The 12,779-nt window shown below is 53.1% G+C and overlaps 1 protein-coding gene across 2 annotated transcripts in view; it reads right to left on the minus strand.

Annotated features, from left to right (window-relative positions):
- SMARCD3 (SWI/SNF related, matrix associated, actin dependent regulator of chromatin, subfamily d, member 3) overlaps window positions 1–11,990 on the minus strand; it is a 41,227-nt gene extending 29,237 nt beyond the window's left edge. The window contains exon 1 of one of the 2 annotated variants that reach the window (XM_033165542.1): window positions 11,928–11,990. In XM_033165542.1, coding sequence (XP_033021433.1) covers window positions 11,928–11,930 — 3 coding nt within the window. In that variant the 5' untranslated portion in view covers window positions 11,931–11,990. Of the gene's footprint in view, window positions 1–3,094; window positions 3,229–11,927 lie in introns of those variants that run through there. The other variant, XM_033165545.1, reaches the window with a different exon arrangement.
- Window positions 11,991–12,779: the final 789 nt, after the last annotated feature.

A 12,779-nucleotide genomic window follows, 5' to 3' on the forward strand; every position in this document is an offset into this window, starting at 1 on the left:
GCGGCCCTGTTAACCTTGCCACCTTAGGATGCTGTGGGAAGGAGACTCCCTCTCTCCCTTGGAGAATAAAAGGTAAAGGGGCCCCCTGACCATTAGGTCCAGTCGCGGACGACTCTGGGGTTGCGGCGCTCATCTCGCTTTACTGGCCGAGGGAGCTGGCGTTTGTCTGCAGTTTCCGGGTCGTGTGGCCAGCATGACTAAGCCACTTCTGGCGAACCAGAGCAGCGCACAGAAATGCCGTTTACCTTCCCGCCAGAGTGGTACCTATTTATCTACTTGCACTGCATGTTTTCGAACTGCTAGGTGGGCAGGACCCTTGGAGAATAGGCAGGCACCAACTGTTAGCTGCTTCCAGCATGCATTAAAAACACATTTGCTTAGGCATTGCCAGGCCAATAAAGCTAGTTTTCAGCATCCTAGTCACTGTAATAGTATAAATATTTTACTGGTGTAATTTTTTAAAATTATTATGTACTGGTTATTTTGCTGGTTACAAATATTCTTAGTGATCCCTGGAGAGAAAGGTGGCATAGAAACAGTTTTATAAAACAGGCAGCATAATTAATGCCTCTGGCCACTGGGATGTGAAGGGTGGGGGGTGGGGACACCAGGGTGAGGAGCCCCCCCCCCCCAGCCAAACACGGACCTGCACGTGTTCTCTGGATCAGAGCTTCAGGTGCCTGGCTGTGCCCTGGGCCTCCCGCGAAGGATTCATCCTGCACTGAAGAAATGTTCTACTGAATTCCCAAGAGGCCAAACACAGTTGCATCACCATGGGCTGCCTCATACATTGGAGCCAAGAGCCAAGAGCTCACTTCTCAAGGAGGGCGAAAGGGGTTTGATGTGAGTTCAACGTCCAGTCGCCCCAGGGTGGGGTGGGGAACAGCAGCAGCAGCTCGACCCAAACAAAGGCAACAGCCGGAAAGGCCTCTGCCTGACCTCCAGGGTCAGAGTCTCAGGGGCATAGCAAGGGGGGGCGTAGGGGGCGGATCGCCCCATGCTCCATAATGGAGGGGGTGACAAATTATCAAGGAACAATTACTGCCCTACTAGGGCGGCTCATAAAAAACTTTTTTTTTAAAAAAAAATGCCTGCTCCAAAGGTCTTATCTTACTATACTAGGGATTTTATAGCTATATATGAAATTTCATGCATATCGGTTAATATCTTGACCCTCCTCCACCAAAATAGCTGTTCACTTGGCTGTTTTCCAATGTCGTGAAGGCTGAAATTTCAGTTCAGTGGAGCACTTACTGTTCCCACCCTAACCCTGTGGAAAGCCATCTAATTAGACTTTAATTTGATTTTGAGATGTTTTTAGGACGTAATTTAATTATTGTTTGATTTTATACCAATGTTATGTATCTGATGTTAGCTACCCTGAGCCTGACTTTGGCCGGGGAGGGCGGGATATAAATAAAAGGTTTTTTTTAATTATTACTTGTTATTATTCCTTTGTAAGAAAATATGAAATAATGTAAAACCATTTTGGGGGGGGAATCAATGGGGGCGTGACAAAAAAATTCTGCACCAGGTACCACCTGACCTTCCTACACCTCGGGGGGGGGGGACAATTTTTTTTTGCCCCAGGTACCAATTTACCTTGCTACGCCCCTGCAGACTCTGGTCCATCTCCAAAGGCCAGGAACCTCATAAACTGCAGAGAAGCCCCAGTGAGTGGCACATACTGTACCAGAGTCACACTCTTCTCCACGCTCAGATATTGTTGTGAGATGCACACACAGAGTTGGGGGAGCAGGAGCCCCAGGGGACACAAAGCAGCCCCGGACTCCCAGATGTGTCTGAAAGGGCAGCCTCAGCCAGCAGGGGGTCCTGGGGCCCACACAGGAGGCTCTGAAGGGAGCTGCTGGGAGGACTTACCGTCATCTACCAGAGGGCCCTAGAGCAGACCCCTCTGTCCTTGCCTCTGCCACCAGGCTCCCTCCCCCAGCCCCCTTTCCTGCCCCTGCCTCTCAAGGGGGGCAGTGACCATCTCCACTAGCTCTGATGGCATCAGATGGCACGCTGCCACCATGGGAGGAGGACGCCGCCACTGGCAAGGGAACACCAGGTGCCAGGTGAGGTTCTGGATTCTGAAGCAGATATTGCTGGGGCTGGAGACTGCAGGGGGGGGGGAATCCAAAAGATTCTGACCAAGGAAGTAACTGCTAGAGGGCTTCATTTCCTTGCACTTCGCAGGGGCGGCGTTTGCCGGTGGACTTTCCAAAGCCCACGGGGAAGGGGAACGGAGCTGCTCCTGCCCACCTCTGTTTTCAACAGGTAGGTCTCCCATTAAACTGCCCAGGGCTTGGAGACAATGCGGACGACTCCTTAGAGGCACGGATGTATTCAGTGGGATTGTGTTTCTTTAACAGCCATTAGCGGACCAGGATTGGAACCACGGTGCATGGGGAGGAGAGAGGGGCGCCCCTTCCCCCACCCCAGCAGTCGCAACGAGATTGCCCCCCCCCCCGCCCTCCTAGCCGAAGTTGGAGCAGGCAGGGGTCCTGCGTGGGGCTGATCATTGCAGCATCCATGTCTTCTCCAAGCTGAGGGGGGGGGGGTGCTCAGCCTGCCCAGGAGGCTCTGTGAATGTGCTGAGGGGGGGGGGGGCACCGCGCCAACCTCGCCCTGTCCGGACGCCAAGAGCTCTGGCATCCATAATACCCGCCCCCTCCTCCTGATTGCCAGCCTCACACACCAGCGTCCGAGCAGATGGAGGTGTCGGGGAGGGGGGGGGAGGCAGCAGGTGAAGGCACTGGTGGGGGGCGTCACTCACTCCAGGCAAGTTTGCCTTCGGCACAAGCAAATGAGCCGCGGGGGAGTCCAAGACGCCTCCTCCTCCGAGAGAGAAGCTGCAGCATCTTAGTAGCAGCCCAGCCGCGGAAGCCCCCCTTTGGGCCAGCAAATGGCTGCCCTTCCGTGCCCCCCCCTCCCCGCATGGCTGACCCATTATTCCCCCTCCCAGGGCTTCGGCCGGCCCTTTCTGCTGCCGCGCCCCCGGCCGCCTTGCGCACGTGGGCGCTCAGAATCTGCGGAGAAGGTGGTCTCCACGGTGGGGCCGCCCCCCGTCCACACACACACTCGCACTTACCCGGCTGCCCCGGTCCTCGTCCGGTCCGCTCTCGGGCTCGTGGGTGCCTCCCTGCCTCGCAGGCCAGGCGCGGTAATGCTCGCGCGCTCCGCCGCCTGCAGCCACCGGAGCTCGGGACTGGGGGGCTGCGGAGAAGCGGCGGGAGTTGCTGGCCGGGCGCGCCGAAGGGCGCCTCCCCAGGAGCCGGGGCTGCTGCTCCTCCTCTGCCCTTCCGTCCGTGTGGGCTAGGAGCAGACAAAGAAGCTCCGCCGCCGCCGCAGCCGCCGCGACGGGGCTGCCAAGACCCACACGGCAGCAGCTCCTTCCTTCCTTCCCCTCTTCCTTCCCAAATGCTTCTGCCCGAGTTTCCATGGGAACAGTATAATGCCTTTCGCGTTGCTGGGGAGATGCAGAGGCTGAGCAACCTCGCTAGGCCTGCCAAGAACCTCGCGGGCTTCGGGGGGCTGGTGCGAAAGCCGGGGGAGGATTTGGCAACCGGACGGGGCGGCCGAGGCCATCTCCACCCGCCGCAGCAGAACATCCCATGAGCCTGGCTGCCGGATCAGGCCAAGGGGGGCCCCCTCTGGTCCAGCACCCACTTCTCACCAGGGCCACCCAGGTGCCTCGGAGGCTGGGGAACCAGCAAGCAGGATCCGACCCCAAGAGAAACTCTCCCCTCCTGCGGTTTCCAGCAACCGGCATTCAGAAGCACAGATCGGTGCCTCTGACCGTGGAAGCTGGACAGAGCTGGGAGGCGGTGGGGTCTCGGAGGTTTCTAAGCAGAGGTTGAGTGGCCACCTGTCAGGGGTGTTTTAGCATTGCAGGGGGTTGGGCTAGATGACCCTTGGGGATCCCTTCCAACTCTACAGTTGACCATTGATAGCCCCCTCCTCCATGATATAATGGAGAGTTTGCTGGATCTTGCCCAAGGGTCCCTGTTGTTGCCCAGCTTCCTGTTCTCCCGGTGGCCAACCAGATGCCCATTATGGGAAACCCGCAAGCAGGATTCCAGCGCCAGAGCAACTTTCCCCTCCTTTGACGAGCCAGGAGACTGAGCAGCCTCACACGTGGATTTTTGCCCTAACAAGAAGCACTGCTGGATAGAATCGTAGAGCTGGAAGGGACCCGAGGGTCATCTAGCCCAACCCCCTGCAATGCAGGAATTTCGGCTAAAGCACCCCCGACAGATGGCCATCCGACCTCTGCTGAAAAACCTCCAGGGATGGATGGGGAGTCCACAACCTTCCCAAGGATAGCCCCCTCCTGCTTCATGGATTCGTCCCACCCTCTTTCAAAGCCACCCAGGTTGGCGACCATCCTTGCCTCCTGTGGGAGAGATTTCTGCAGTTTGCACAGAGGAGGACGGTCTTTCATCCGTCCTGAATCTTCCAGCATCACCTGTCACCACGGGAGGCCTACCTGTGGCCCCAGGGAATGTGGGCTGGGGCGGGTGGGGGCGCTTGAGCAAAGGGCCCCTTGTTCTGGAGCGGGAGGGAGAGCAAACGGATCTCACCGGCTTCAGGAGAAAAGGAATGGAAAACTACAGCAGCCAGGTCCTGGCGTGATTCCACGTGGCTCTTGCAGTGCGCCTGAAGGAAGCGCGCGAGGGCCCAGCCTCGGAGGGAGACTCGGGCAGCCGCTTCATCCATCCTCCGCGGGGAACCTGAGACGCTTGCACCGCCAGCCTGCCTGCCTGCCTGCGTTTGGCACATGACGGGGCGCTGCTGCTGAGTCCAGATCATTCGCCTATTTTGCTTCCAGGACCCTTTTGCAACACGCCTTTCAGTCGCTCAGAACATCAGCCCTTATCACTCCCTCCTAATAATTAACCCGGTTCCTAAGGATCGGATTGAGAGGACGAGGAAGAAACCAAGGGGAGCCCTCGACACCCTTGGGGGAGACCTGAAGTTTGCAGAGGGAGGAGTCCTCTCAAAAGAGAAAACTGGAGGGGAAAAGGACAAAACTTCTGGTTCTTCTCCTTTTTTCTCTTTCCCCCTTTATTTTCTTTCTCCCACCCCCCTTTTTCCTTTGCCTCCTTTTGGCTTGCGTTTTTATTTAGTTTTTCTTATATTTGACAAAAAATATATTTGATATTATCCTTTTTAATATTTCTCCCCAAACTTCAACAAGATCTATTGGGGGGAAAGCAAGAACAAAAGAGAAAACCCGAGAGTGCGAAAAATAGGGAGGCCACCCAATCCCATTCTCCCAAAGAGCCCCATGGGAGCTGGGGGTGGGGGGTGGGGGGGGTTCAGTAGTGGCAGAATGTGAAAGACACACACGCCTGCAGTCTGGCCAAGGCAGGCCAGAAGAGGACCTCTGTCGTGTTGCGTTCTTCTAATGTGCTCAGGTCTGGTGCTGCTGGCCTTCTGGTGCATGAAACTCATGATGCTTAACCATCAGGGCCCCTAATCCTGGAGGATTAGGCAACTTTAGTCCACACTGCATTAAAAACAACAACAAAACAAAGTGTTGTTGTTGTTGTTCAGTCGTTCAGTCGTGTCCGACTCTTCGTGACCCCATGGACCAGAGTACGCCAGGCACGCCTATCCTTCACTGCCTCTCGCAGTTTGGCCAAACTCATGTTAGTAGCTTCGAGAACACTGTCCAACCATCTCATCCTCTGTCGAGTGGCACAGTCCGGAGCTGCAGTTGGTGTTGACAGGAGTGAGCCCTGTGCTCAGAGATCTGCATCAGCTCCCAGGCTGAGATCAAGGTGTTCCTATTAGTATAAAGGTAAAGGGACCCCTGACCGTTAGGTCCAGTCGCGGACAACTCTGGGGTTGCGGCGCTCATCTCGCTATATTGGCCGAGGGAGCCGGTGTACAGCTTCCGGTTCATGTGGCCAGCATGACTAAGCCGCTTCTGGCGAAACCAAAGCAGCGCACGGAAACGGCTCAGTCGCGGGGATTCGAACCGCCGACCTTCTGATCGGCAAGCCCTAGGCACTGTGGTTTAATCCACAGTGCCACCCACATCCCTCTCCTATTAGTATAGAAAGCACTTAATAACTTGGGGCCAGCTTCCCTCCCCACATGCACCCACTCAACTGCTTTGATTGGCAGAACAGACTCTGCTCCAGGTGCCACACAATGCCCATTTCCCGCATTTGTAAGAACACCATCATTTATTGTAGCAGCACCTGCCCTTTGGAACTCCCTGCCTCTTGACATCAAGCAGGCACCCTCCCCGTACTCTTTCCGCCGCCTGCTATAAATACGCTTGTTTCAACAAGCCTGCCTGGATGCTTTGAAAGTTTATGTGAATTTAAGCATTTCGTACGTTTTAAACTAACACATTTTCCTTGGTTTTCTTATCTTTTTGTAAACTGCTTTGAGGGGTGGTTTTGACCATTGAGCAGTGTGTGGATTTTCTTAAATAAATAAATAAGAGAGAGCCAGCCTTGCTCCAGCAATGGAACCACTGGGAGCCAAGTCTAAGCCCCTGGTTGTTCCTTTGAAGCCCTGCCCTTAGCCACCCCACACCTGTTGTCACGGCTAGGAGGTTCCCCACCCCACCTGTCCTAAGGGTGGGAAGACACGGCTACATTTCCTTGCACACCTGGCTTGACATGTTTTATCAACTAAGGACCTGACCGGATTGGTCCTGGATTTCCAGGACTTCATAGCCACCAAAGGGCCTGCCACTTTGTCTGTCAGCCAAGCCAGATCTTTAGGAGTGCACTGAGGAAGCTGGAAGAAAAACACACACACACACACACACACACACACACACACACGTGTAAAAATGCACAAGATAGTGAGATGCTCTCCACCCTGAAGCAACATATCCCGGTGTCCCAAAAGCAAATAAATGCTCAGTTACAGCTCCTGCCTTAACGTTGGCACCTCAGAAGTGATAAAGGCAACCATTTTTTGTGTTGGGCTTGCTGGATGCTCCGCTTCCCTGCAGAGATGGTAGAGTTGGAAGGGACCCCCGAGGATCTTCTAGTCCAACCCCCTGCAAGGCAGGAATAACAACTAAAGTATCCATGACAAATGACCATCCAGTACCTGCACTCACTCATACTTTCCCTGGGTCTTTGGGCCCCGATCCTTTTCCCCTGCAGACTGGGAGACACAGCAAAGAAGAACTCCTGGGGTGGAGGCAGTGGCGGACGCTGGGCTTTCAAATTTCTGCGGCACTCTCTGCGACACCAGAATTTGGCACGCACACACAGCCTCTTGCATTCTGTTGCTCATCATTGTTGCAGCGTCTCCTGCGTCGCCTTCTGAGCTTGGCACCCAGTGCAAGCGAACCGGCTGTGCTCCCCTAAACCCACCTATTGATGGAGGGCTCCTTCACAGCCAGTGAATCTGGAGAGAAGGCTTCTCCTCTTGGGCTCCATACCTGCAGCCAGCAAGGAGAACAGACCTAGATGCCAAGGAAGGTGTGTGGGGCAAGGGAGAGGGCGAGGAAGAAGAAGCCCCTCCATGGCAGAAGCGTGGCGTGGGGGGGCACCATGGCCCTGGGCACACAGGTGACCCCACAACAGGCCCCCTCATGGCCACAGGGAGGCAAGCCAAGCTGTGCCTTTGGGGCTGGGATGGCGGCTCCTTCTCCTTGAGGTTTTTCAATGTGACCATGGGAGAGAGGTTTGGGAGTTTCTTCATTATGCATTTTGTGTGCCCATTTTTTTTTAATGTTTCAAATTGTCCTGTGATATTCGGATGAAGGGCATTATAAAAATTTAATAAATAATGGCTTGAGAGCAGTGCATGTGAAAAGGATCTAGGAGTCTTGGTAGACCACAAACTTGACATGAGTCAACAGTGTGATGCAGCAGCTAAAAAAGCCAATGCAATTCTGGGCTGCATCAATAGGAGTATAGCATCTAGATCAAGGGAAGTAATAGTACCACTATATTCTGCTCTGGTCAGACCTCACCTGGAATACTGTGTCCAGTTCTGGGCACCACAGTTCAAGAAGGATACTGACAAGCTGGAACGTGTCCAGAGGAGGGCAACCAAAATGGTCAAAGGCCTGGAAACAATGCCTTATGAGGAACGGCTTAGGGAGTTGGGTATGTTTAGCCTGGAGAAGAGAAGGTTAAGGGGGGATAGGATAGCCATGTTCAAATATATAAAAGGATGTCATATAGAGGAGGGTGAAAGGTTGTTTTCTGCTGCTCCAGAGAAGCGGACACGGGGCAATGGATTCAAACTACAAGAAAGAAGATTCCACCTAAACATTAGGAAGAACTTCCTGACAGTGAGAGCTGTTGGACAGTGGGATTTGCTGCCAAGGAGTGTGGTGGAGTCTCCTTCTTTGGAGGTCTTTAAGCAGAGGCTTAACAGCCATCCGTCAGGAATGCTTGGATGGTGTTTGCTGCTTGGCAGGGGGTTGGACTGGATGGCCCTTGGGGTCTCTTCCAACTCCAGGATTCTACGATTCTAATGATGCTGCTGAAGTTGGGAAGCCAGTCTAGGATTGGAAAGGATGTGCGGTGTATTCAAAAACCCCACCCACCTCCACAGGAGGCAGTTGGACATGTGTTTGTTCACAGCAGGTTCAGGAGAGAAGCTGCTGCTCCCCAGCATCAGGAGAAGCCTGGAGGAAGCAGACACACACCCCCCCCCGCAACACACCTGCCTCCCTCCGCGCTGCCATTCCCTGGGCATTTGCCACAGGGCACGGCAGCCCCCGAGAGCCCAGCCACTACTGCAAAGGGCTGCTGGATCAGGCCAATGGCCCATCCAGTCCAGAGTCCTGTTCTCACAGTGGCTGACCAGATGCCTGTGGGAAACCAGGGAGGGGAACATGATGAGAGCAAGAGCGACTCTCCTCTCCTGATGTTTCTTGCAAATGGGATCTTGAAGCATTTCCTGCCTCCAGCGGTGAAGGGCAGAGCACAGCCATCCTGGCTAGGACCCACCCATGGCCCTTTCCCACCTCCAAGAATTTATCTAATGCTCTTTCCCAGTCGTCCGGGCAGGTGGCCACCCACCTAGCTCCTTCCGGCCAATCAGACAGAGAGCTTTGCCAGCCTCCCACCTTATCAGCTCTCCTCCTGGCTATCCCTGCTGGCCCAGAGTCTGGGTTGCTGGCTCAGTCTTTGAAAATGCAGCAACAAGGAGGACCCAGGAGAGAACACTCACAGACACCACAACCAGCAGGGAACTGGGCAGGAAGGCTGCCTGTCCTCACTCCCGACTTCCAAAGTTGTGATACACACACAACTCCTGCTATGGCAGAGGTGCAGGATAGGCCCCGGGAGTGCCAAGTGGGCCCCGTGATTTATTGATTTCAGCAAGGCCTTTGACAAGGTGCCCCATGATATTCTCGTAAAGAAGCTGGTAAAATGTGGGCTAGACAATGCTACCATTCAGTGGATTTGTAACTGGCTGACGGACCGAAACCCAAAGGGTGCTCATCAATGGCTCCTCTTCATCCTGGAGAGAAGTGACTAGTGGGGTGCCACAGGGTTCTGTCTTGGGCCCAGTCTTATTCAACATCTTCATCAATGACTTGGATGATGGGCTTGAGGGCATCCTGATCAAGTTTGCAGATGACACCAAATTAGGAGGGGTGGCTAATACCCCAGAGGACAGGATCACACTTCAAAATGACCTTAACAGACTAGAGAACTGGGCCAAAGCAAACAAGATGAATTTTAACAGGGAGAAATGTAAAGTACTACACTTGGGCAAAAAAAAATGAAAGACACAAATACAGGATGGGTGACACCTGGCTTGAGAGCAGTACATGTGAAAAGGATCTAGGAGTCTTGGTAGACCATAAACTTGACATGAGTCAACAGTGTGATGCAGCAGCTAAAAAAGCCAATGCAATTCTGGGCTGCATCAATAGGAGTATAGCATCTAGATCAAGGGAAGTAATAGTACCACTATATTCTGCTCTGGGCAGACCTCACCTGGAATACTGTGTCCAGTTCTGGGCACCACAGTTCAAGAAGGATACTGACAAGCTGGAACGTGCCCAGAGGAGGGCAACCAAAATGGTCAAAGGCCTGGAAACGATGCCTTATGAGGAACGGCTTAGGGAGCTGGGTATGTTTAGCCTGGAGAAGAGAAGGTTAAGGGGGGATATGATAGCCATGTTCAAATATGTAAAAGGATGTCATCTAGAGGAGGGAGAAAGGTTGTTTTCTGCTGCTCCAGAGAAGCGGACACGGGGCAATGGATTCAAACTACAAGAAAGAAGATTCCACCTAAACATTAGGAAGAACTTCCTGACAGTGGAATTTGCTGCCAAGGAGTGTGGTGGAGTCTTCTTCTTTGGAGGTCTTTAAGCAGAGGCTTGACAGCCATCTGTCAGGAATGCTTTGATGTGTGTTTCCTGCTTGGCAGGGTGTTGGACTGGATGGCCCTTGGGGTCTCTTCTAACTCTATGATTCTATGATTCTATGCTTCTGTGACCATGGGTGCCATGCAGCATACTATGGCCCTGGCACCAAAATTTGTGGGTGTCCGGCCCCCTCACAGGGGATTTTGCGGGTGCTTGGCATCTGTGATAGGCCTGCTCTGTGGTCTCTTCCACCCTCCCCACTTCAGTGGCTGAAGCCTAGACAAGCCAGGCAGGACTCCCCCACCCTGGAAACACACATAGAGGTCAGACCGCTGAGGACTTTTCCCTGGAGTAGCAGGAAGAGAAAGGAAGACCAGGTCTAGGGGCAAAAGGACCCAAACACTGCTGCCAGAAAGGATGTGGCCAGAGTCAGGGGCGTAGCAAGGGGGGGCGAGGGGGGCAGGCCACCCCGGGTCCCATAATGGAGGGGTTGACAAATTATCAAGGAACAATTTTTTTTTGAAAAAAAAATTGTTTTGATTTTTTTTTTAATGCCTGCTCCGAATGTCTTATCTTACTATGCTAGGGATTATATAGCTATATATGAAATTTCATGCATATCAGTTAATATCTTGACCCTCCTCCACCAAAATAGCTGTTCACTTGGCTGTTTTCCTGTGTCATGAAGGCTGAAATTTCAGTTCAGAGAACACTTACTGTTCCCAACCCTAACCCTGTGGAAAGCCATCTAATTAGACTTTAATTTGATTTTGAGATGTTTTTAGGAGGTAATTTAATTATTGTTTGATTTTATACCAATGTTATGTATCTGATGTTAGCCACCCCGAGCCCGAATTTGGCTGGGGAGGGTGGGATATAAAAAAAAGTTTTTATTATTATCATTACTTGTTATTATTCCTTTGTAAGAAAATATGAAATAACGTAAAACCATTTTTTGCAGGGGGGGGAATCAATGGGGGGGGGGTGACACGAAATTTTCTGCACCGGGCACCACCTGACCTTCCCATGCCGGGGGGGGGGACAAATTTTTTTTTGCCCCTGGGTACCAATTTACCTTGCTATGCCCCTGGCCAGAGTGAGTTAAGTGGCTTAAGAAGGTTGGACTGCACCCCCACCCCTCCCTGCCTTCATTCCACCCCATTTCAGGGAAGGGAAGGGGTCACACAGAGCAGGGAAGCCTCTCTTCCTTGCCCCTCCCCTGCACAAAGAACCAGACAGCTCCTACAAGTGGTTTTCTTTTTCTGTCTGCTCAGTGGCAGGGGGTTTCAACTGGAGCTAGGAGCCAAAAGCAGAGGTGGTCAGGATCCTGCCTGCAGCCAGGCCAGAGAGGCTCATTGCAGATTTGCCAGACACAGACTCATCCCCATTCTGCCTCCTCCAGCCCAGGAGGAGAGAGGACGGCATCGGCCTTCAGAAAAGCCCTTTGCTTCGTCCAAGGCAACTAGGCACCCAGCTGACTCCAGGGGGTCAGATCCAGGCTTCGGGGTGGGGGTGGGCAGCCCCATCATTGCCGCCTTGACCAGTCTGCTGTGATTTCCCAGGAGGGGGGACACACCCACACACACACACACACAACACGACTCACCATCAGGCAGAGGCTGCCAAGAGATGAGCTGCCTCCTTCGGAAACTTCATGCAGCTGTGATGGCAACGCAGCAGAGAAGAAGACCCCCGAGGAGGAGGAGGAGCTGCTGGAGGCAAAGGCCAAATCATTCCCACACAGTGGCAGTGGTGGGTTACAGATCCCTGGGGAAACGGAGTCTAGAATGGTAGAGTTGGGGGGCACCCAAGGGTCATCTAGTCCAACCCCCTGCAATGCAGGAGTCATCGTCCAAATGCTTGGCTGACTGCGAGGCCGAGGGAGTTGCCCACCCCCCACCCACCCACCTGGCAGAATCAGCACCCACCTGCAGGAAGGAGGCACCCGCATGGCCCCATTGTGTGGGGCAAGATGTAGGGGTGCCCAACTTAACCCTCCTGGGGGAAAGGGGAGTTTGCCAGCAGAGGACGGAGGAATTGGCTAGGTGTTGTTAATAATAATAATAATAATAATAATAATAATAATACATTGATTTATTTACACCCCACCCATCTGGCTGGGTTTCCCCAGCCACTCTGGGCAGCTCCCAACAGAATATTTAAAACAGAATAAAACATCAAACATTAAAAACTTCCCTAAACAGGGCTGCCTTCAGGTGTCTTCTAAAAGTCAGATAGTTGTTTATTTCCTTGACATCTGAATTGTGCTCAGAAACATCCTGGGAGCCAATATAGGTTTTTCAGAACCGGTGTTATATGCTCTTGGTGGCCACTCCCAGTCACCAGTTAATGCTTGCAATTCCTGCATTGCAAGGGGTTGGACTAGATGACCCTTGGGTGCCTTCCAACTTTATGCTTCATCCAGGTCCCGGGATATTTGAGACTTTGGGGGGTACTG

Source organism: Lacerta agilis, chromosome 12 (genome assembly GCF_009819535.1).
Source record: "Lacerta agilis isolate rLacAgi1 chromosome 12, rLacAgi1.pri, whole genome shotgun sequence".
Classification (NCBI taxonomy): domain Eukaryota; kingdom Metazoa; phylum Chordata; class Lepidosauria; order Squamata; family Lacertidae; genus Lacerta; species Lacerta agilis.